Source organism: Macrobrachium rosenbergii, chromosome 7 (assembly GCF_040412425.1).
Source record: "Macrobrachium rosenbergii isolate ZJJX-2024 chromosome 7, ASM4041242v1, whole genome shotgun sequence".
Classification (NCBI taxonomy): Eukaryota; Metazoa; Arthropoda; class Malacostraca; order Decapoda; family Palaemonidae; genus Macrobrachium; species Macrobrachium rosenbergii.
In genome coordinates, this window is record NC_089747.1 from 14,862,501 (window position 1) to 14,885,861 (window position 23,361).

Genomic DNA, 23,361 nt, shown 5'->3' on the forward strand with positions numbered 1-23,361 from the left:
ACATAATTAAGTCACCGAAGACCATCAAGTACTATCCATCATGTACCAGACCGCCATTAAACCATTAAAAACAATCTTGAGATTTAATAAATTTTTCCGCGTCTTCACACTACCCGTCTCGCCCATTAGGACGTGGATCGTACGGGGCGGCGTCGCCGCGAGAAAGTAGTATCAAGGGTGGAGAGAGAGAGAGAGAGAGAGAGAGAGAGAGAGAGAGAGCACCTTATGGATTATTTATCTGTAGTAAGTGTAGGCCGTTTGGGCCATGAGAAGCTGTGTAGGTAGACGAAGCCCGACAACACCCCTTCCTTTCTCTCTCTCTCTCTCTCTCTCTCTCTGATTCATTTGTATATTCGCTTGCCTGATTCATTTTCAGCATCGTAATGTATTTGTTAGGATTTGAGCTATACATTCCTACAGGAACACTTCTGAGTCCAAGCGAAAAAATTCTCTCTCTCTCTCACTCTCTCTCTCTCTCTCTCTCTCTCTCTCTCTCTCTCTCTCTCTCTCTCATTTCACTTGCATATTTGCTTTTATGACTATTTTCAAACCTCATAAAGTATCATAATTTTAGAATTTGAAGTATACAAATGCTATAGAAACACTTCTCAGTGAAAACTCTCTCTCTCTCTCTCTCTCTCTCTCTCTCTCTCTCTCTCTCTCTCTCAGAGGTTCATTTGTATATTAGCTGGTATGACTATTTTCAAACATCGTAATGTATCATTATTCTCTTAAGTATTTGTCTGGATTTGAACTATACATTGCTACAGACACACTTTTAATTCAAAGCGAAAAAATTCTCTCTCTCTCTCTCTCTCTCTCTCTCTCTCTCTCTCTCTCTCTCAAGGATGATTAACCCAGACGCCCGAGGAAATAATGGTCTCGTTCAATAACGCCCACACTCAGCTCATAATAGTTTAACTGACATATGTTTGTAGAAGGTCGCTCTCGCTCCAGACACCGGCATCATTAACGGGGATCTTTTCTTATAAGACTTTAGCGAAATTCCCCGTTGTAATGAACTCAGATCGTATCTTAATTTATTTCTCGAGGATGTACTTGAATGAGGGGCGGGGAGTCTGTCTGCTTTTATGATGTATATTAAGAGCAGTCTGTATGTCATCTCGGTAATAAAATTGAAGAGAAAATATTCAGCTGGTCAAGAATTCTAAATCGTAATTATTGTCGTGGAAGTATGTTAAGGATTTTCACTACAGTACTGTAGAACGCGTGTATAGCTCACGTCATCAGATTTCGCTTGCTGTTAAGATGGATGCTGATATGTTAAAGGTCTCGAGACAGCCTGCTATACATTATTAAGTTAATTTCTAGGTAGAGGAAAAACCTTAAGTCTGACGAGTCATGTATAAAAAGGAAGGAGATTTGCATCTCGAATACAAGATAGTATTACGAAGGAACAAAGATTTTTAAGAAGCGAATTCATGAGCACAGGGTGGACGTGTGAGGAGGAGTAAGCGCTATGAATAACTGAATTTTCCGAGATGAGTGGTCGGAGTTGTATTCGGAGAGAAATGAAAGAAAGCTGCCTTGTAGGTCTTTCTCAAATAAAAAAACATAGCAGGATACATAATTTCAGTAATAGATAATTAATTTTTGAAGAATAATAATAGAAACAAGAATGGAAAAAATGCACGCTGGTACATTATATCTTATCACATTTCTCCTTATTAAATATTTTAATCGTAAATCCTTCGCCTTATAGTACAGCAGTGGCTTGTGACGTAGAATAGTTTATTCTCTAATTTGATAAGGTAGTAATGAGGTAATTTTAACATATTAATATGGTACCTGGACGGTTGACAACCAAGAACTGGCAGACGCCTTTGACACAACAGTCCCTTGAATACCCAAGACATTTGTTGAAAACCGAAATAGTTGCACCTTGTTTGAGCCACACTGTCTAAAGGGGCCAGGTGTTTAGGTAAAACGGAAAGAGAAGAAAAAAATATACAAATGAAAATACGCTACATAAAATAGCAGTTTCCTTTTGAACTATTTCCCAACGACCTCTTTTGAAATCCCTTGTAACCCCATATTCTCCGTGACGTCAACGCGGCTTTGCATCGGTTTCGGATGAATAACAAAGGCTAAAGGAAAAGAAGGATTTACTGAGAACCGCAGAGATTGACGAAGGATGATAAAGTCAACAAGACGTCACCGCGTGAAGGATATCACGGGGAAAGGCAGGATGTCCTACCCATGTCCCCCTTAAAATAGCAGTATGTTCCACAGGGCGTCTCCTGAGTAACAGTGAGGTCATCCTATGAATCAAGTGTTTGTGTCGATGTTTATACCTTTTTGGAATCATCATGAAAGTGTGCTAAGGCACGCAGGAGGATAAAACCACTCTCACACACATATACAATATATATATATATATATATATATATATATATATATATATATATATATATATATATATATATATATATATATATATATATACATATATATATATATATATATATATATATATATATATATATATATATATATATATATAATGTGTGTGAGTGTGTGTTTGTGTGAGAGAGAGGTGCGTGCACTCCACACACACACACACACACACAGAATATACAGTATATATATTAATATATATTATATATATATATATATATATATATATATATATATATATATATATATATATATATATATATGTATATATATATATATATGTGTGTGTGTGTGAGGTGCACGTTTTTATTTTTTCTTTGCGCCCTAGCTCATTTCTATAATTGCCTAAAAGGCATAAATATGGACAGTGTAATGCTTCGTTCAAAGTATGACCTACATTATCGCCTTTTCCAAGCGGTTATCATTTTTGTTACAAAAATCCAGATGTCAAGAGCGTGTATATAAGAACATTTCAGTGGGGAAACGAATGCACACAGCAGCTGATAAATATAAAGAAAAGACACAAAGTCACAAGGCACTTAAACGTAACCTTCAGCTTATTGAACTTACAAAAATAAAGACTAAGAACACCATAAAAAAACGAGGAAACACAATCATATATATGTGTATATATATTTATATGTATAAATATATATAAGCATTTATATATACATATATATATATTTATATGTATAAATATATATATGTATATATATATACTATGTATTCTCTTTATTTGCTGGTGCTCGAAAGTCTTTTATCCTCGCAAGTTTAAGGGAGTTGAACCTCCTTCAAAGTGCTTTGTGACTTAACATGACTGTTTCCTAGTTTACTCATAGTCTGCTGCTTATTTATGCTTTTATTTATTTCCCACTGAAATTTTTTCTTGTTTACACGTTATTTTCATCTGTATTTTTTTTTTTAAATAATAATCGTTTGGTAACGCCGACGACATCGGAGGCAAAAATGACATTATTATGGGAAAATAATAACATTAAAAAGATAAAACAAAAACAATGCTGGTTTCCCCTTGGATAATTTTAACCTTATCAATGCCTATGATACTCTTCAATTGGTGAGACACCTTTATTTAATCTCGGAGCACAAATGACTTCATGGAACTGTACGTTTGATTTGCCTGCTTTTAATTCTAGTGTTTGATTTTTATATATGTAATGTAATATTTTATGTTTCCTTTTCTTTTTTTTTTTTTAGATCCTTTAACTCTGCACGTACATGTTTATACACAGTTCGTTACGTTTTTGGACGGCTGTTTCGAATTTTGATTGAGTGTACTTGTTTATTTTTTTCTTTTAGATGGTACATGGCTGTGTATTATGTTTTATTGATACTTTTGTTGTGAATGGCAACCATTTTGCCTAAAACAGTTTTTTTCAACACTTAATTGTATTAAATAAACCGGCGTATGATCTAAAGGTTCATGTTAATGCTGAATGATGGTTCATTATCTTTTCCTCTTACGCAATTGTTCAAATGATTTGAATAGCGTCTTACAATAATTAATATAGATTCAAAATTGCGTATAATGGTAGGAAACATGCCATTTTCTTTTATTGTAGAGCAGAAGTTGAAGTCTCTACACTATACTTCTAGTATTGAGTTCCCAGTATTGTTGTTTTCATAAAGGAAAATAGTAGGATGAAGAACCCAAAAAATACTGATTTGAGAGGATAACGAGCGGTTTCTGAGTCCTAAAAGGAAGCGATTGAGCTGCCTCTCCCATGAAAAAAAAAGGCTAGTGGGAAAATAAGACAGGATAAAATGTCACTTTTTTTTTTTTCCAAGTCAGAAACTGGGTTGGCGAAGAGGTTTGAGTGGTATTCTTCGTATCCAGAAATGTCACAAATCTTTTTCGCGTTTGCTTTGTTAGTTCAGAATCACTTCTTTATTACAAGTCCAATTCCTCGAAAAAAGAAGAGAACAGCTGCGGATTGATAATGCCCCTGCTATATAACGAACCAGGCTTCACTGAAGCTTGAAGCACTCTTTAGCGATCAGATACACTCGGCAGTAGGTTACAGTTAAGCCGACAACTAACAGAGTAAGATTGCGCAAGTATAATCCGACAGAATATTTTGTTTCATGGTCTGTGATGCTTCCAAAATTCGGAATGGCAGAAATTTAAATTTACTGTAATAAATTGTTTTGCGCTACTCCGACCTTGGGAAGTGTGATGTGGATCAACGCTAGACGTATAATTATGAAATAAATTGTCCAGGACCGAAGGCTCTGGAGGCAGAGGGTCAGATAGGACTAGTGATGCTGCTGAAGGGAGGTGGAGAAAGTACGAGGTGAAGGTTCGACGTTATTGCCACGACACCATGAGCATTATAGCCCGAGGAAACCATTTATTTATTCAATTAAAATAACACCAAATTACTTCTTTAGAGAATTACTTAAGAGGTGCCAAAAGAGGTTTCTCAAAATAGTGGATTTTTCCATGTTGGATTTTGTTGTTAAGTTAACAAGACTCCTTTGGCATCTTTTGTTAGCTAAATGTTTGATCAGCATAGAATGCCCTCATGACTCGAACTCGGTGATTTGTTAGTCCAAAAGACTAAAAGATTGCCCCTCTTTGTCTTCAGTTCCACGTTTAAATCTGCTTCTTGTATCGAACTGAAAAAGTCTCACCATTGAGACATCGTGTGTTAGAATTGCATGTTACCCTCCCGTACTTAGCAAAAAAAGAAAAAAAAAGAAAACCTGTACGTGACGAGGAAATGTGGATTTAGCTTTTTCTTCAATGATTTAACAGCACAATAAAAGTGCCTCTTTTTGGGTATACTCTCTCTCTCTCTCTCTCTCTCTCTCTCTCTCTCTCTCTCTCTCGTTGCATGCACACTCAGAAGAGGGGCACGTAAAATGATCTAAATACAGCCCTATTAGTGAATCCTGTCAGCGGCCATGTCAGCTGCGCCTACATTGTCATCCTCGAAACCTTTCAGACCTGTTCTGTTCAATCAAGTCGTTTCAAGTCGCTCTTCCTTGGATCTAGGAAATTTTGCTTGGTGTAACTGTTAGCTTGACAGACTCTGTAACTGTTAGCTTGACAGAATCTGCTCTAGCTAAGGCGGTAGAAACCTTCAACCGTTAGCTTGACAGAATCTGCTCTAGCTAAGGCGGTAGAAACCTTCAACTGTTAGCTTGACAGAATCTGTTCTAGCTTAGGCGGTAGAAACCTTCAACTGTTAGCTTGACAAAATCTGCTCTAGCTAAGGCGGTAGAAACCTTCAACTGTTAGCTTGACAGAGTCTGCACTAGCTGAGGCGGTAGAAGCCTTCAACTGTTAGCTTGACAGTGTGTGCACTAGCTAAAGGCGGTAGAAACCTTCTCGATCTCCTTCGTTCGTATGTTGCGATATGAAATTGGTTTTTTATTCGGTTGAACAAAAGAGTGAATCTTATACAAGTGACGACGAGAAGGTTTTGCGGTTTTTGACAAAGAATAACATTGCGTCTGTCATTAATAGTATACTATTATTATTATTATTATTATTATTATTATTATTATTATTATTATTATTATTATTATTATTATTATTATTATTATTATTATTCAGAAGATGAATCCTATTCATATGGAACACGCCTACAGGAGCCATTGATTTGAAATTCAAGCTTCCAAAGAATATGGTGCTCATTTGAAAGAAGCAACAGAGCGTTATAAGAAATACAAAAAGAAGAGACCAGTTATTAAAAAAGAAAAAAAAATAAATCAACAAACTGATAAATAAATAAATAGATGAGAATGTAAGTAAACTATTAAAATACAAAGAGAACTGTTTTAGGGTAGATGTGTTGCATCTTCGCTTGAACTTTTGTAGTCCAGCTGCACAACAACCTTGGGGAGACTGAGCATTCTCTGAAGTACTTATTCATTCTCATTAACTGTGGGGGGTGTTAAAATGTCTCGCTAGGAATGATGATGAACGCCCTTCAGACAAGGTCTTGAGAAACTATCCTAGGTCCAAGCTCGTGATATCCTTAGGTGATGTTTAGGTTGAGATTTTTTTTTCTGTTTTGTACTAACCTTGATTTTTTATCTTTTGGAAATTTTTGATAAATCTTTTCACCTTTTGTGCATAATGATTTTCTCATTACCACCTACAGAAAGATTATTTCGTGGAGGTCCTTCTGTTCTTTTCTACTAACGAGCAGGTACTTCATTTACTGCTAAGGACAACAGAGGAACATTATTGAGTGTTTATGGAAATGTGCCTAATATACTTTCCATATCTTAGAATCAGTTGCTACCACTTACGCTACGAAGCGAAATGGCACATTTGTTATTCAGGAGAGAGAGAGAGAGAGAGAGGGCTAAGTCAAGTCAGGAATCAAGTTTTCAAAATGCACGTTAACTAGGAAAAAATTGTCCAATGAAACATGTATCTACAACCATGAGATTTTGTTGAAAATGAAAGGAAAGAGACAGTCTAGCATGATCCACTTGTTTAGAGCATATAATTTCTTTTCACCCCACTCCTCCATTCGACGCAGGAGGCCAAGGCTGGAAATAAGCAAAATAACAGTCAGGTTTTCTTTTGATTTCGCAAGCGACCCAACAGATGGCCCCAGAGTACACTATTCATCTGCAAATATGGTAACTGTTCTGACAATGCGTCAAGGCTGATTTTTATTAAGGTGGTGAGGTGGGGACTGCGTGAGGCAGTCTCTCTCTCTCTCTCTCTCTCTCTCTCTCTCTCTCTCTCTCTCTCTCTGCGAGACCCCCATTTCCACCACGACCGATAGCACCAAAGATCAACAAGTGCCTTTCGTGTCCTTAGCAGCAGCATTCCTGTGCATTGTAACGCAAAGAGAAAGCGGGAGCATTTACCGTGTACCACGACTCAGCGGCACTCCTACTTTTTAGTTAGCAACTCTGCAAAGAATCCAGAGAAAGTGCAAAGAACAACACGTAGCCAGCCTCTTTCAGATGCAGCACCTTTACTCAGGCGGCGATAGTGTATCTGCTTCGTCAAATAATCAAATCAGAATAGAATCAGCTTGGTCATCCGTCCGTCCATCCATCCGTCAGCTGAGGCCACCTGTATTGCGTTACGTCATTCCCAGAAATGGTATGCACGCCTAGTCGCCATATTCTAGCCCTATGATAAAGATGCTTCGCAAGTTATAATCGAGATGAAATTATCAGAATTTTCTAATTTTTTTTATGTTCCCTTTCTGTTTATCGTATTTTCCATAATGTTAACGAACCCCATTGCCCATGTTAAAAAGGAAAATTAACCAAACTCAACGGAACATTATGCTCCTACGGCTGCCATGGAGAAGAACATGACGTCACACATTGTTGACTCATCCAGTCCTGCTGCCCACCAGCTCTCCGCCTCCTATGGCAACATCAGCATAATTGTACTTTGGTAATTTAATTATTCTTCTTTCGTGTTGTTATTAAATAAGTCTTGGTTAAAGCACAATGCACGTGCCGAGAGTACAGTACATGAAATTTGACCATTAATTTTCGGAGAAATAAGAGAACTCTGTTGAACGTAAGGAGAACTTGTGCTTGTGGCTTTTAAATGAGCTTAAAGTTACCTCTCAACCGCAACAGGGCGACACCCACTCGAGCAGTTTTCTCTTATCCAACTCGATAAAATTCTCCCCATATAGAGTAAGGTCCTTTGAATTGAGAGGACTGTCAAATGAACACTACCTCATTTTCTCTAATTCAGACATCAATCTAATGTCCAGAAATAGCCAAGGAGCGATTACCTTAATGACCGAGTCATTTGATATGGCGCGTGGATCTGATTACACCTCACAAGCTCTGAACAGCGTCTGTTAATCTCAAACATCCACCTAATTTTCTGGAAGTGCTCATTTCCAGTTGCTAGAATTAACTGGTTTGGCCTGAAAAGAGAGAGAGAGAGAGAGATAGCCAAAAGTGAATGCCAGAGATGAACTAGAAAGCTAGTTTGTATGGCTATGAAGCTGAAAAAATATAAGATCCAGTCATTGATGGGATAGGTGACCGTGGTCAGGGAATTAGGATCCTCATTTACATCCATCACTGCCTGTTAAGTTGCAAGAAGCGTTTGGAAGTCTGTTTTGATCAACTGAAGTTCTCAGTGAATACGGAATGACCGAAAAGGCTATTTAATACCGTATTATTGCAGAGACACAACCACAATGTTCGTTTTCTACATTAGCCACAGTGTTACATTATTTCTAGAGCTCTCGGTTAGCACGCTGTTGGCCCAGCGTTCGAGTCTCCGTCCGGCCAGTGAAGAATTCGAGGAATTCATTTCTGGTGATAGAAATTCATTTCTCGTCATAATGTGGTTCGGATCCCACAATAAGCTGTAGGTCCCGTTGCTAGGTAACCAATTGGTTCTTAGCCACGTAAAATAAGTCTAATCCTTCGGGCCAGCCCTAGGAGAGCTGTTAATCAGCTCAGTGGTCTGATTAAACTAAGGTATACCTAACTTTTACATTATTTCCAAATCAGAAATGTATGTAAACGTGAGACGATGCATTGCAGCAATTTACAGGAAATGGGAAAGACTGAAGGAACAACAGCCGGTGGAATAAAAAAAAAAAAAAGTAAAAGATGCGCCAAAGTTTCTTGGGCACAATCGAGTTTTCTGTACAACGTATAATCAAGGCCACCGAAAATAGATTTATCTTCCGGTGGTCTCGGTATAATGCTATATGAACCTTGGCCCATGAAACCTTAACCACGGCTTGGCGGTGGCCTGTCTTATAGCGTTGCCAGGCGCACGATTATGGCTAACTTTAACCTTAAATGAAATAAAAACTACTGAGGCTAGAAGGCTGCAGTTTGGTATGATTGATGATTGGAGAGTGGAGGGTCAACATACCAATTTGCAGCCATCTAGCCTTAGTAGTTTTTAAGATTTGATGGCGGACAGAAAAAGTGCGGACGGACAGACAATGATTTTCTTTTACAGAAAACTAAAACGTGGTAAAATTATTTCGTGACACTACCTTTTGTTTGCTCCGAATGGCATTTCTGTAATGTGTTAACTTAAGACGGAAACTTTGGCAGGGGTAGTTAGAGAAAGACTATTCAAATAAAATTTTCGTAAACTGATTAACTTTAAACGTCTGCCTACTCGTTTCTTGTAGTTCAGAAATATAAATGTTTAGCGGAAAGCGCTCCATTTTGTTGAACTTATAAAGGGTTTCACCCTCGTCTACAGTAGGCCTTCCATTCACAGTTGCAACCCGAAGTAACCGACTAACAACTAAGTACTTGGGTCGACTGTGGTGTTAGCTGTACGCGATATATTTTGCTGAACGTTATTACTAAAATTCATGACACTTAAATAGAGCTATTGCCCAAAGTCTAACTAACGCAAACCTACCGAGACAGTGTACAACTCTACGGAAGTTTTCAACCACTAGTCAGGTAGATTTTAATGTTTTTCAAAATTGCAAAAGTAATTTGTTGAAAACACAGGTAGAAGTGCCATCATTTAGACAGTTTCTCAGTATCTGTGAGAGTGGTGTATCATTCATTATCGTAAGGAAAAGGTAACAATTTCACATAAGAAGCAAATCGACTGCATGTATTTAGTAAGGTAGTCGGTATTATCTGGTACCAATTAGGTTTTAATGAGTAATTTTTGAAAATAAAATAATCCTATAAAATCAGGTTATGGAAGCGGAAAAATTATGCGGCCTAATAGCAGTGTTTTTTTTTACACAATTAACAACCAGCGAATAATGTACATTTAAAAGATGTGTAATGCATATTTAGTTACAGGACTAAAATATTGAGCACTGTAAGAGAAAAGCAGAATTATCATCATTGGCCTACTGATGGTGCAGTATCATATAACATTATGCATTCAATTATTGTGTGTTAATATTTATGGTCCTTGAAATGTTACTTTGAAGATAATGAATATTAATCTTCGTCGGTTTATGTTTTACGGATGAAGAATACTCTCTCTCTCTCTCTCTCTCTCTCTCTCTCTCCGTAGCTCAAAGAGAAGTACGTCCGGCTCATAGATTATTAAACATGAATTTGCGTTCAGTGCGAAAAAAGAACAGTTAAACATGTTCCCCTTACAATCTGGTATGCGTCTGTTGCCTAGAGGAGTTATTGATTGTTTGTTAGTCAACTGTTTTGGACAGCATTTAAAATGTATATAAAGAGAGTGACAGGAAAAATAGGGCTAATGGAAGTGATCGGTAATTCTGTCGTATAGTGGTTTAAAAATGACAAAGCTTCCTTTAGGTAATTCTTGTCCTACAGGGATAAAACTCTCTCTCTCTCTCTCTCTCTCTCTCTCTCTCTCTCTCTCTCTCTTGCATACCCTTGTACATTTTTTCGTATTTTATTATTGATGTTATCTTAAAATTATTCATTAATTAACAAAGAGAATAAAACGGAAAATTCTAATCGGTTTTTGACCAGCTGGAGTGCTTGCAGTTTCTTTATGATGTGTGCAGAAAAGAGGACTTAAAAGTTAAAAGTTTGGTAAGAAGAAGAAGGTAACTCGGAAAGGTAACGTACAGAGAAAATGGATGTAGACTCATTATTACCTTTGTAGAAAATGGATTCAAAGTATTGGGACTTCTTATTAAAGAAAACGGATGAAATGCGCTAGACGTTGGACTCGCTTTAGCTCGACCGGCCTTTGTAGCTTTCTTTGCTTGCTAAAATGTCCTTGCACTGTAGCATTTTCCAAGTCGTTATACTTAACCTTTTACACAAAATAATTTCTTGATTTTCCCCCACCAGAAAACTGCCCAGGGTCAGCTCTTCAGCACTTTAGGATATAATTTATTTCTTTTGCCATCTAACCTTCAACACCGTTCACTGTCTTTTAAGGCACTAAATTTCCATTTCGGAGCATGCTTCCTTTTCAGAAGTACCATAAATATCACCCATGTCATCAGATACGCGGAGACTGTTCCAAAGAGACTCTATACCCACTCCAAGCCTCAGTTGATTTAGTACTTTCTTCAGGAATAGATAATTGTTCCAGAGATATACCCTATAAGAGGTGCGAAATAATGAGCAGGTGGACATGTACTGCTAGTTTATTGGTTGTTTCAGATTTATCTTGTCTTGTGCCAGCACGGGCTCTTGCTCTCAGAGCAGCCCGTAACAAATTTTATTTGGAAAGCAGGCCGCTTATAAAGCGGCGTGCGGACGTCATACAAAGGCATACAATAGGATACAGGTGACCCGAGGTCATTTGTTCTTAATGTGACACAGGACAGGTAAATACAAATAACATGAAAAGTTAAATTACAAGAATTGACACAATAATACTCTGACACATGTACAAAGTAAACAGGCATAAATAAATCAGTAACAGATACGTATTTACATAGATAAAATGTGGCTGTTTAGCGTGACCCAGGCTTGTAGGAAGGCCCCGTAGAAAATGGGAGGTTCACCATAGAAAACCCGTTGAGCGGGGACTTTACAACCCAAGCTCTCGACCTTGGATATACCAACACACCTAGAGGCTGACGGGGCTGGGACGAGGCGGGGGGCGGCCTGCGGAATTATCATAAATTAGTTGGTCTTGTAAGAATGATATAAATGACAACGCATTTTTAATTATTTTATATTCGCTGTAAGAGAACTTAGTCTCATGGAGGTTTCTAACGTCAAAATTTTCAAGGTCATTTCTCGGTATTTTGAAAATTACTGCTCTAGAAATTACTCCAATCAGCAATTTAAAGCAAATTGATAATTGACTGGCTTGCAGGTGATAAATGATTTTCTTGCCAGTGTATACAGAGACTTTCTCTTTTTATCTATCCTTCATATATTGGGAGAGGATCAAAATTTGAGAGGTATATACATACAAGTCAACTCCTTCGGATGCCCCCCTGGATCATTCCTCGGAAACGCTCATATAATCCGCACAGATTTCCTAGGACCTTTAAATCGCAACAAATTGCATTCCATATTAACTTTGCATTACCAGTGCTCGACATACTGCGTACATCCTTCAAAGGATCCCTTCCCTTCCCAGGGAATCCTTGGCCACCACCCCTGTAGTAAGGCCCTCCTACAGGGGGAATTTCCGGAAGAGGCCCTCCCTTCCATGGGTGTCCCGCCCTCTTGGGGACTTTCCTCAAGGGGTTCCTTTATCGTAGGCACTCCTCTGGGGATTCTGGAGGGATTAGAGATCCTCAGTCAAGCAGAAGGGTGCCCCTCTGCTGCTTCTAAAGGCCACTGTTCAGCAGGTTTAGGAATGCAGTGACGCAATTCTTCATCACTGAAATCTTATGAGGCTATGAATACAAACTGACATACTCTTATATTCTTGTTTCTGATTGTCATGTGATTGTCTTTTTGTTGTTATAAGAATTTTCTTTTACTTTATTTACTCATTATTTGGGCAGGGGCACAGTGTGTTTATATAATGCCCTTGTTTTATAAATTAAAGTATTATATCTGTTTATCTCTGCCATTGATGTTCATTGCTATTTAAAGTGGTATCAGTTCCTCGTTGGACGAATCGGTAGAGTCATCGCCTAGCACTCTGCTAGGCCCGAGTTCGAGTCTCTGGCCGGCCAATGAAGAATTAGAGGAATTTATTTCTAGTGATAGAAATTCGGTTCTCTGTATAATGTGGTTCGGATTCCACAATAAGCTGTAGGTCCCGTTGCTAGGTAACCAATTGGTTCTTAGCCACGTAAAATAAGTCTAATCCTTCGGGCCAGCCCTAGGAGAACTGTTAATCAGCTCGGTGGTCTGGTTAAACTAAAGTATACTTAACTTATGAAGTGGTATTGAGATTATTTATTTCTAAGCTGTTATTGGTTTATACCTCTAAATTGAATATCTTACTGAAGAGGAAAAGATATGAACTGAAGCATTCTCAGCAGAACTGGGATTAGGTAAAAGAAAAGCTGGGGAAACCGATTAATACTCAGATTTTGGATACACGAGGCAGATGATATAAAACAAGTAAAAAATGCCCCGAGGTTTCTTCAGCGCAATCGAGTTTTCTGTACAGCGTATAATCAAGGCCGCCGAAAATAGATCTATCTTTCGGTGGTCTCGGTATAATACTGTATGAACAGCGGCCCATGAAATTTTATCCTATATCGTTGCCAGAAGCACTATTATGGCTAACTTTAACCTTAAGTAACATAACTTCTGATAAATAACATAAAAACTACTGAGACTAGAGAGCTGCAGTTTGGTATGTTTGATGATTGGGGAGTGGATGATCAACATACCAATTTGCAGCCCTCTAACCTCAGTAGTTTTTAAGATCTGAGGGTGGGCAGAAAAAAATACGGACAATAAAGTGCGGACGGACAGACAATGTATTTAATCGCCAAATCTCAGTCAGCTTTCGCATGCCTTTTTAGTCTTTTAATATATTCCAACTCGAGAGAGCCTGTACTGGATATCACAGTTTTCAAGTATTTGAAAGATTCAACCTCTTTAATCATTTCTTCATCTAGGGTTAATATACTCGTTTGCCTTCATGCATATTCTGCTTAGATTTTAGAGACCCATTTCTTGAGACATAATGCACTCTGTAAAGCAAGCATTGTCAAATTTTTACTTGCTATTCCAAGGTAAACTGTCTCTTCAGTCTCTGGCCTCTTTTTCCATAATAAAATCAGCGAGAAGGACAAACAGCAGAGGCGAAATAAACGTCCCTTGCAACGCTCCGCTGTTTACTGCAAACTCTTCCGACAAGAGCCCAACAACACTTTGCATCAGCTTCGTTCGTCGATGACTTCATTTAGCTTCCAATATTTAACGGGAATGCCATAGTGACTCGAGTCCTTCAGTAATATCGGTCTGTGGACACAGTTGAATACCGTCTCAACCAACAAAAGCCATCAGAAGGGGTTTGTAAATTCCATTTACTGCTGCACAGCGTATTAACACAATCTGAGTTGTGCCGCTCATGCCTTTCATAAAACCAACTTGTTTACCTTTAACCTTTTTATCAGTTTTTTTTTCTGCAGCCTTTTGAGAATAAGCATTTTGAATATGCGTATTCTTGACGTACAGCAAGTTTATACTTGCCACATTCAGTAAGGTCTACTTTCTAAAGTACTTTAGCTATTACTTCTAATACATAATAATCAGGATTTTGTTTCCTTACTCCATAATCTGCAAGCCAGTACTTTGTTTACATGTGTCATTTTAGTTCCACCTCCAAAGCTTCTTTACTACTGATTCCACACTTGAAACTGTGAATTTATTCATAAACACGTTCAGGGCTTCGTCAGCTTTTGGTATATGACTCAAATTGTCCCCCATATCTCTTTTATCACCTCACAGAAGTGTTCTTCCCAGCGCTGTCTTTCTTCTTTGATTTTGATGTTATAATTGACACTATATATATATATATATATATATATATATATATATATATATATATATATATATATATATATATATATATATATAAAACCAGTCAGGACCTACATACCTATTTATATGCTTGCTGATTTCAGGTTGTTGCACTGAGAATCGGTATCAACCCACTTTCCCTGTGACAGCTGATTGTAAAGTTGTAGCACGTGGTAGATTATGATTCTCTCTCTCTCTCTCTCTCTCTCTCTCTCTCTCTCTCTCTCTCTCACACACATTTTATATATTTATATATACATACATATCGTATATGGTTAAGCAGTAATAGTATACAGGTCTTGAGCTAAATTTTTATTCATGTCATTGTCCAGCCTAGTGCCAACTCTCTCATTTCTTGACCCAATATAAATATGCTGAATTTAGGCACCTTTGTCTGAGCGTCGATACGGTCTAACACCTAGCCTGGGTCGGGATTTGCGTTCTCGGTCCTCTCTTTTATTACCGCCATTTTGTACGTCAGTAAGATTAACAACAGCTGCAGCAGCAATAGCAAGTGTCTGGAGATTGTAGGCTAAACCACCACACAACAACAACAACAACAGCCGCAAGTTTTCGGAGATTGTAAACCACGCATCATTAAGAAAAAAAGTCCGTTTCACGAATATCACATTCATATCTCCCTCATGTGGGGGACTTAGCAATCACTTGTTGCCCACATGTGGTGAAATTTCTGAAAAAAAAATACCCAGAGCTTGTGGCGTAATCCTGCTTAAAGCAGACAAACAATCCGAATCAGAAATGTAACCTTGTTGTCGGAAGTAATAATAACAATAATAATACGCTGACATCCATTATTTGAATTGATTCTTTACAACTGTATTTTATTTGAGTCTGCCCTCTATTGAAACGACAAACACGTCCTCCTAGAACTGGAATGAATGAAGAGGTATTTCTTAATGCTCAAACAAGACAAAAAAGAAAAAAAAAGTCAGAATGGGTATTAGGTCCTTGCACAAAATTTTTTGGAATGATCCGCAGCCTTTTGTTAATTTTACACCATTTTGGAAACATTATAAACTGGCCGGTCGATACTCTAGTCCCACTTGCTAAGCTAAGAAATTTACTCGCACTGCATTAAACCGGGTTCGATAAGATCTTGCGTAACGTGAAGGGTGACAATTCTTCGGTGAAATTGGCAAATATAGCACGCAAGCAGGTATGCAGTGGCCCGATGACCGAATTCCTCTCTATAAACCTGGACACAGTTAAGCGAAAAGGATCATAGTGTGTAGTTGAACGAAGATTCATTAGTACACATGAAAAACATTACTTTATTTAATAACGCATAAGCAAATGGCTAATATTAAACTTGATTGTCAGTATTGATTAATTTTTCTGTAGATATAAATTGTGCTACATTGGTCTCAATTTCATAAATGAATCCGTAGGAAGAAGAAGAGCTCCCCCTGCGTGCATGTGTGGATCGTTACGTTAAAAGGAAAAAATAAAAACTCGTATCCCACTCGACACAGACGCCATTTTGATTTCACGGCGTACGAAACTAAGTCCAGTGAACACCAACTTCCAGTGCTGTGTTATGTCGAAAGTTGATGTGACATCTTAGTCATTATGTTTCGGTTAGTTGACCAGAGAAGTGGTAAATGCCTCGTGTGTAGTGTTATGTCATTTTCTAAGGAGATTTCAGGTTTGGGAGGAATGTGTTGCGGTAGCTTACCTGCTGTTATGCATGCGCTGTTATGCAGCAGCTGAGGACGTTTGAAATACCCCAGTGCATCCCAAAACTAAATAAGGTCGCTTGGTTTTACGGTAAACAAAGGTTGATTTAGGGTAAATAAGGGTTATTTTGGGGTTCCTGCTGTTAACCATGTTGTGCCGTAGCTGGTGCATTCACAGACGTATAATTACCTCGGTGCGTCCCTAAACCAAATACGGTCGCTTAATTATACGGTAAACAAAGGATAATGTATAATAAACAAATATTAAATTAGGTTAAACAAAAATTGTTTAAGGGTAAACAAAGGTTATTTTATGGTTAGCTTACACATCAAAGGGACATTCAGCGGTTACCGCTGCATGTGGTAAGGCTAAAATAAGGAGGTTGCATGCCGGTCCCGTGCCCTAATAGGTTTTACGAGTCCGGAGGTCCATATCTGACTTAATACTCCCGTTCCAAGTTCAGCCTACTCATTTAGGATAAGGGTATTTGCTAGCATATGGCACGATCAAAACTAACTATGCCAACTACCACCAGGCTGCTGCCAAGGCTACCTCCCTTATCGTAGGCATGTGGTTCCCCAGTTTTGGGTGTAACGTTTTTAGGATAGGTCTAGGTCCATTCTGTGTACCTTAATGTAGCTTTGTTTATTGGGGCCCATTTAAATTTTAGAACTAGCCTAGATTATAAATATAAAAATGATAGCCTGTTGTATGTTATTAGGCTACGGTAGCGGTGTACTTGTGAACCTATCATCAAATGTTATTGAGCCTATTTTTTTTTCATAGAATTTTACATGATTTGGTTTAATATTGCATTAATTTCTGTTGCAAATATATATTTAACTAGCCCATTGCAACGTCTTGGAGCGAATCTTGAGTGAGTGGTCAGGGCTACTGTAGCAGGCATTTCTATTGTTGGTAGGCAATTTCAGAGGGATTATGACCTAGCCAGACTTATCTTGACCTAATCTAACCATGGACACTGTGGCCTAACCTGGCCAGGGTTGCTTTGACCCCCCTTGGTAGTCTGTCACCCCTCACTCTGCATTCTCCTCCAGTGTCATAACGAAAATTGAGACCTAGCCTAGTACAGTGGAAAATGATGTTTTTAGTATGTGACAGCGAAGGGTGATGCAAAAACTGGAGAGATGCAGATGCATCTGAATCTAACAACCTAGTTTGTCAGAAGCTGCATGATTGGGGAATGACCTTACCTGCCCAAGGGCCCCTTAAATGACTCGGTGTAATACAGGAATGTATCCTCATTGCCCCCTTTCCTTGTCAGGCCAGGCCTTTGCTTTAGAATGTGGATGTACTTTTGAAAAAAGAATTCAAATTTATATAATTCAGTGGAGCGAATGTGGTCAGGGGTCAGGGCTACTGTAGGCCTAGTAGGTATTTCAGAGGGAATTTGGCCTGACCAGACTTACCTCTACTTAACTAAACCTTGGATGCAGTGTCCTAACCTGGCTGGAGGTGGATGGGAAGGTTTGGCCCCCTCTTCCCTCCCCCAAGTAATTTGACCCCTTACTCTGCATCCTGCCCAACTCAACCAATCAGCCTGTCACATCAGCTGACTTATAACTCTCAAAATTGATAAGGGCTAGGTTAAGGGACTGACTGGGATTTAGGACCAAGTGAGATCAGTTTGTGGCGAGTGGATGAACACTCTTTTCAGTTCTTTGTTCATTGTATGCAGAACCTTCATGAGTACAGGACTACCCATCCCATCAAAGTGTTGAAAAGCATTTATTATCACTGAAATACATATTAGTATTAATGCTAGATTAGTTAGTCATTAGAAAGTCAAATGCTAGAATATTCAAATTCCACATTAAGTACATGACTTGTATTTTTCTGGTGGTAATTTGTTTTGTGTTTTATGCATTTCTGATTAGGCTATTGTTGATGCAAAACTCATTTTTTGGTTTTCCCTTCCCTGTATAGCCATTATTTTTGAGGAGCTTAGTGGACAATTAGCCTGTGTTATTTTTTTATTTTTATTTATTTATATATTTTATTATTTTTTTTTTTTTGAGGGGAATACCACAATGAGTGCGGTGCACCAAATTAGAAAGGTATGGAATGTGTAAATCATAGCATTAGAGGAAAAATGCATGGTTCATGCATATCAACAGTATAATCACAAATTAATAAGGATGAAAATGTAACGAGGCTGGCTACAGTCCTAACCTAGCCCAATTTAGAGTGCCAGGTCTCCTATTTATGGCCAGGCCCTCCTGTATTTTAGCATTTAATGCAAAATGTATTTAATTACAACTTTGTTTGCTTATGGCTTATTACTCATGAAGTTGGGGTTTTCCATCCCAAATGATGTAATAAAGAGCCACAGTTGATGATAATTATGGTTACTATAATGATGAAGATCTAGGTTGTTTGCTTTATGCCATCATTTGCATGGATCTACTGAACTTTATTGGTAAAATGATACTGGAATATTAATGAGAGGTAGTATTGAGAATGTTACATAAATCAATATATATACTGCCTATTATATGTTGAAATTCTGTCCACTTTATAAAGAAATTACAGTATTATATAATGTGCAGTGTACATTGAATCTAGTTCACGTTTTTGGCTTCATGACGTACGTAGGTGTGATGATGAAATACCTGATTTCATTTATAAAATGCTGTATCATGATGATCTGTCTGTCACAAGCCTGAATTATTGATGTCCCATTGTGAACATCATATAGTAATTAAAGCACAAGGTCAGTTTTAACACTGTTGTTGCACACACACTGTTAGTGGAATTCTCATAGCTTTACTGTTCACTATCTGTTGTGATATCTTGATAATACAGCAATTGCATAACTTGAATTTATACCATTTTCAATTATATATCTCCCAAGAAATTTGTGGACTGCTGTCAGTATTAGTAATTTTTACAATTTCAGGCCTCACTTTTAGAAAACGCTACATTGTGTGGAGGTCCTTCTCACAGTTATTACCAGGCAGTTGGCTGTTTTGTGGAAAATAACACACGCTCTTATTTTTCCATCATCAAGTGTACTTCTACAGAGTTGCTGCTAGTTTGACAGTGACTATTTGCTGCCACAAAACAAACTTTTTAGTGGATGGCATATAGTTTTGCCAGTGGCTAAAAATAGGCCTGTTTGAAGCAGTATCAGCTAGAACCGTGGGCCTTGGTGTTTCTAAATGTTTAGTTACGCTTCCAGGTTAGTCTCCAGTAATGCTCTTTTGTTTCTTGGGGTGAAATATAGTACACAGTGGTATACGGGTGGATGTATGACCAGAACTTTTTCATATGACTGCAGTAATGTGCTTTGAATGATTCTGATCACTTGTTGCTTTGAATTGCTAATTCGTCCCTATCCTGAAGTCCCCCATATCCTTTCATGGGAAGGATGTTACGAGCTTGATATAATAGTAGAAAACTAAGTTACTAATTTTTACAGTGACTGGAAACTGTTATGATTGCCAAATGAAGGCTAGAATGCATTTTATTGTACTTTCATGTAGAACATGCAATGATTTTATCAGACATGAGGTGGCCTAAATAAGAGGCTATAAGTGTATACAAGCACCTTTTACTATTTTGTATATTTTCATTATTTCATGCCATTTAAATAAGTTGTGAAAACTATCCAGTGTCTGGCTATTGTTTTCATGAGAAAAAATCTTGTAACATCTGCTAATAGGTTTTCACATTGAATGCTATGCAGAGTTGCATTAATTCAAGTAAATCCGTTCTTATTTTTCCCAACAAGAAGTTGTTTTCCCCAATGGGATGTCTCAAGAAAAGATAACACATTGCTTATTGCCCCACTCAAGTTTTCCTTGCTGAATCCTAGTTGAACCCCCTATGGAGTAAATTTCTGCAACATTTCCTGTTGTAAATGCACGAACTCAAAAGGCTCATTAGCAGCTTATTAAAGCCTCTTTCACATGGTCATTCACCTCATATTTTACATGCACATACTTGTTTCTTGGAAGGTAAGACTCTTCCATTTTAATATTCTTCCTGGCATTTAGTCAGCACAACAGGTTTCCATCTCCATTCCCATAACACTTTTGAATTTTTTTTTTTTTCCAACATGTTATCCATCATTCTCTCAACAAGATTGAACTTCTTAAAACACATCGATCCATTCTATTACCTTTGCCAGTGTTTTTTTTACCACTTAATATACAATGTCAACTATATTTTTATCTCCCACTTTCAGTTCTTTTTCCATGTTCAAGTTTCCTCCCCATCTTTGGCACACATCCTGCTAACTCCCGTACTCCATATAGTCTGTAATTTGCCTCTTCTGTCATCCTACAATCTTCCAATATACAGTATGGATTCCCAACTACATATATGAATCAAGTGCTTAATTCTCTCACCATCCATTTTAACCTTGCTCCATCTTCCTGATTTTAGTTCACCCTCATGACCGTATTCCTGCTCACAATTTCAACTTAGTTAAATTACTAGCTTCTTCAGCTGCCTTTCACCCAACTTGTACTGTATCATCTGCAAACATAGCCATCCCACACTCAGTACAGTACATATTTATGCCCATTTGTTTAGTCTTCATGTTACTCCAGCCATAAAGTTCCTGGACAGCCATGCAGACATACCACACTCTTCTTTCATCCCTATTTATGTACCATACCAGTAATTCTCCTGGCTATAAATTATAACACATGCTTATTTCCACCATATCTCTATTTTTATTACTCCTAACAACATATCCTCTATACTGTATGCCCTCAACACCAAATCACATTTTTCATCCCCCAACAATCCTGTCTTTTGTCTTACTTATTCAGTCATAAGCCTTCCCTGGTATACTAGGTACACCAGTGCCTGGCTCTGGCAGAAAAAAAAAAAAATAAACCCATGTTCATTATCTCTTTTACCCTTCTACACAAGAAAAATCAGTTCTTTCATATTTTCCCTTATATGGAACCATGGTTATGCCTCTCATGCTTTTCTACAGAACCTCTCCCTCAGTCAGATATATATTACTGACTGTTAAGCAAATCAGTTGCATATTCAACACCATACCTTGACATCTAATTAGTAATCCCATCAGCTGCTGGTGTCTTTCCAGTCGTCAGTTTCTCGATTGCCTATTTATGGCATCCACAGTGACTTCAACAAGCTTTCTTACACTTAAGCCGTCCCCTTCCACTTTATTTTGATATTAATATAATTTGGAAGTTATTGGATGGACATTATAATTAGGACGTTATAGGACGTTATAGAGAGAGGTGGTATGCAAGTTAAACTGACACTGAATGTACTCGATGATAGGGTCCAGCAAGCTACTACAGGCAGTCCCTGGTTAATGGTGGGGTTTCCGTCCCCTGGCAGAGTGTCACTAACCAAAAATTGGCGATATTAACACCGAAAACCCTGCTTATCGGTGACATTAACCGGAGATCAGTTGTGAAATCCCTACTTAATGGCGCTGTTAACTGGAGATCAGTGCTGAAATCCTCACTTAATTAGTGCTGAAATCCTCACTTAATCAGCGCTGAAATCCTCACTTAATCAGCGCTGAAATCCCCACTTAATGGCGCCGTTAACTGGAGATCGGCGCTGAAAATGTGGTTAGCAATGCCGCTGCCAAGTGCCGTAACACGAAACGCTGTTAACTGATGCCACTGGTAAGCGGGGACTGCCTGTATTAAGTTAAGAAGGACACTCTTGAGTATTGAAAGGTGTTCAGATACATTATATGCATATCCCTGTGATTAACTTGTTCCCACAATATCACCATGTACTTATCTTTTCCACTCTGCACCAAGTTCTGTCATGTTGTGAAATGGTACCATTCTTGGTGCGAAATAGCAAATGCCATGGTATTTCTTGTTGGCAGATCAACTAATTTGCAATTGTCCTTAAACACTGGTATTTCTAATTTTTGTAGCATGTTTAAAATGCTGTACTGTATTTTGAAACCCAGACATGTAAATGGAAGCTGCTGTCATATTTTAGGTTCCATTTCATTGAACATTTTTTACGTAAAGGGTGGGTTAACACTGGATAACATTGGATGAGAATGAATGCTCAAAGAGTGAACAAGTTGTCGTTCTGGAGGATGGTATCACAAGGCATAATTCAGCTATTATGGGAAGAATCTCTTAGATTTAATGTTTGTGTAGGATTGTATGGAAAAGTAATTAAACTATTACCGAACAACAGACTAGCTATCAATAGGAAATTACATGAAGAGGATGGACATAAATGAATACACATTTCTAATACAGTTGGCAGAATTTTGATGGACCCTGCTGCATCTTTAAGGGAACTGTGTTCATTTTTGAGAACTCCGGTAGTTCCTTGCACCTGGAAGACAAGGGTCAGTATGAAATGGATAGGTATCACTTTGGTTTTGAATGATATTTCAGATAACATAGCAGCTGAATTCTTCATTTTCAAGTGCTCATTCATTCATAAGTAGCTTGTCAAAATTGCTGATGGATAGCTCAAGTTTTATGACAGTGTAAAGCATGTTTGTGACAATTTGTTTGATAAAGGTCATGTGTTATGGACACATTGTTTGGAATTAAAGTAAATTAGGGGGTCCAGTAATGTACTTTTCTCATCAGACTGTTTAGTGAATTTCTCAGTATTAACTGACTGTTACAGTGGCAATTTTTTTTTTTTAGTAATTTGGCAAGAATGGCAATTTTCCTCCAGTTTTAAGGTTTAGCATGAAGGTGAAGAATAAAAATTACTGCATGAATGATATTGTGAGACAAGCTTGAGTTTAAAAAACTTTTGGTGTGATTGTTGTCAACCCAGGAGTTTGCCTGGTCCCTCCTTGGTTGAATTTTTACTTATCAGTGTAGTCTTCTGATAATATCTCTTCACCATTACCAGCATTACTAAAGAAAGATATCTATA

At 37.9% G+C, this 23,361-nt stretch overlaps 1 protein-coding gene across 9 annotated transcripts in view; it reads left to right on the forward strand.

The window, feature by feature from the left end:
• Prp39 (pre-mRNA processing factor 39) overlaps positions 1-23,361 on the forward strand; it is a 165,198-nt gene that overhangs the window by 117,910 nt on the left and 23,927 nt on the right. The window contains exons 1-2 of one of the 9 annotated variants that reach the window (XM_067106601.1): positions 15,832-15,952; positions 16,185-16,373. The exons of 1 other annotated variant lie outside the window; for it this stretch is intronic. In XM_067106601.1, the coding sequence (XP_066962702.1) occupies positions 16,366-16,373 (8 nt within the window). In that variant the 5' untranslated portion in view covers positions 15,832-15,952; positions 16,185-16,365. Of the gene's footprint in view, positions 1-15,831; positions 15,953-16,184; positions 16,394-16,421; positions 16,564-19,094; positions 19,208-19,393; positions 19,676-23,361 lie in introns of those variants that run through there. 7 more of the 9 variants (XM_067106599.1, XM_067106596.1, XM_067106600.1 and 4 more) reach the window with 7 other exon arrangements.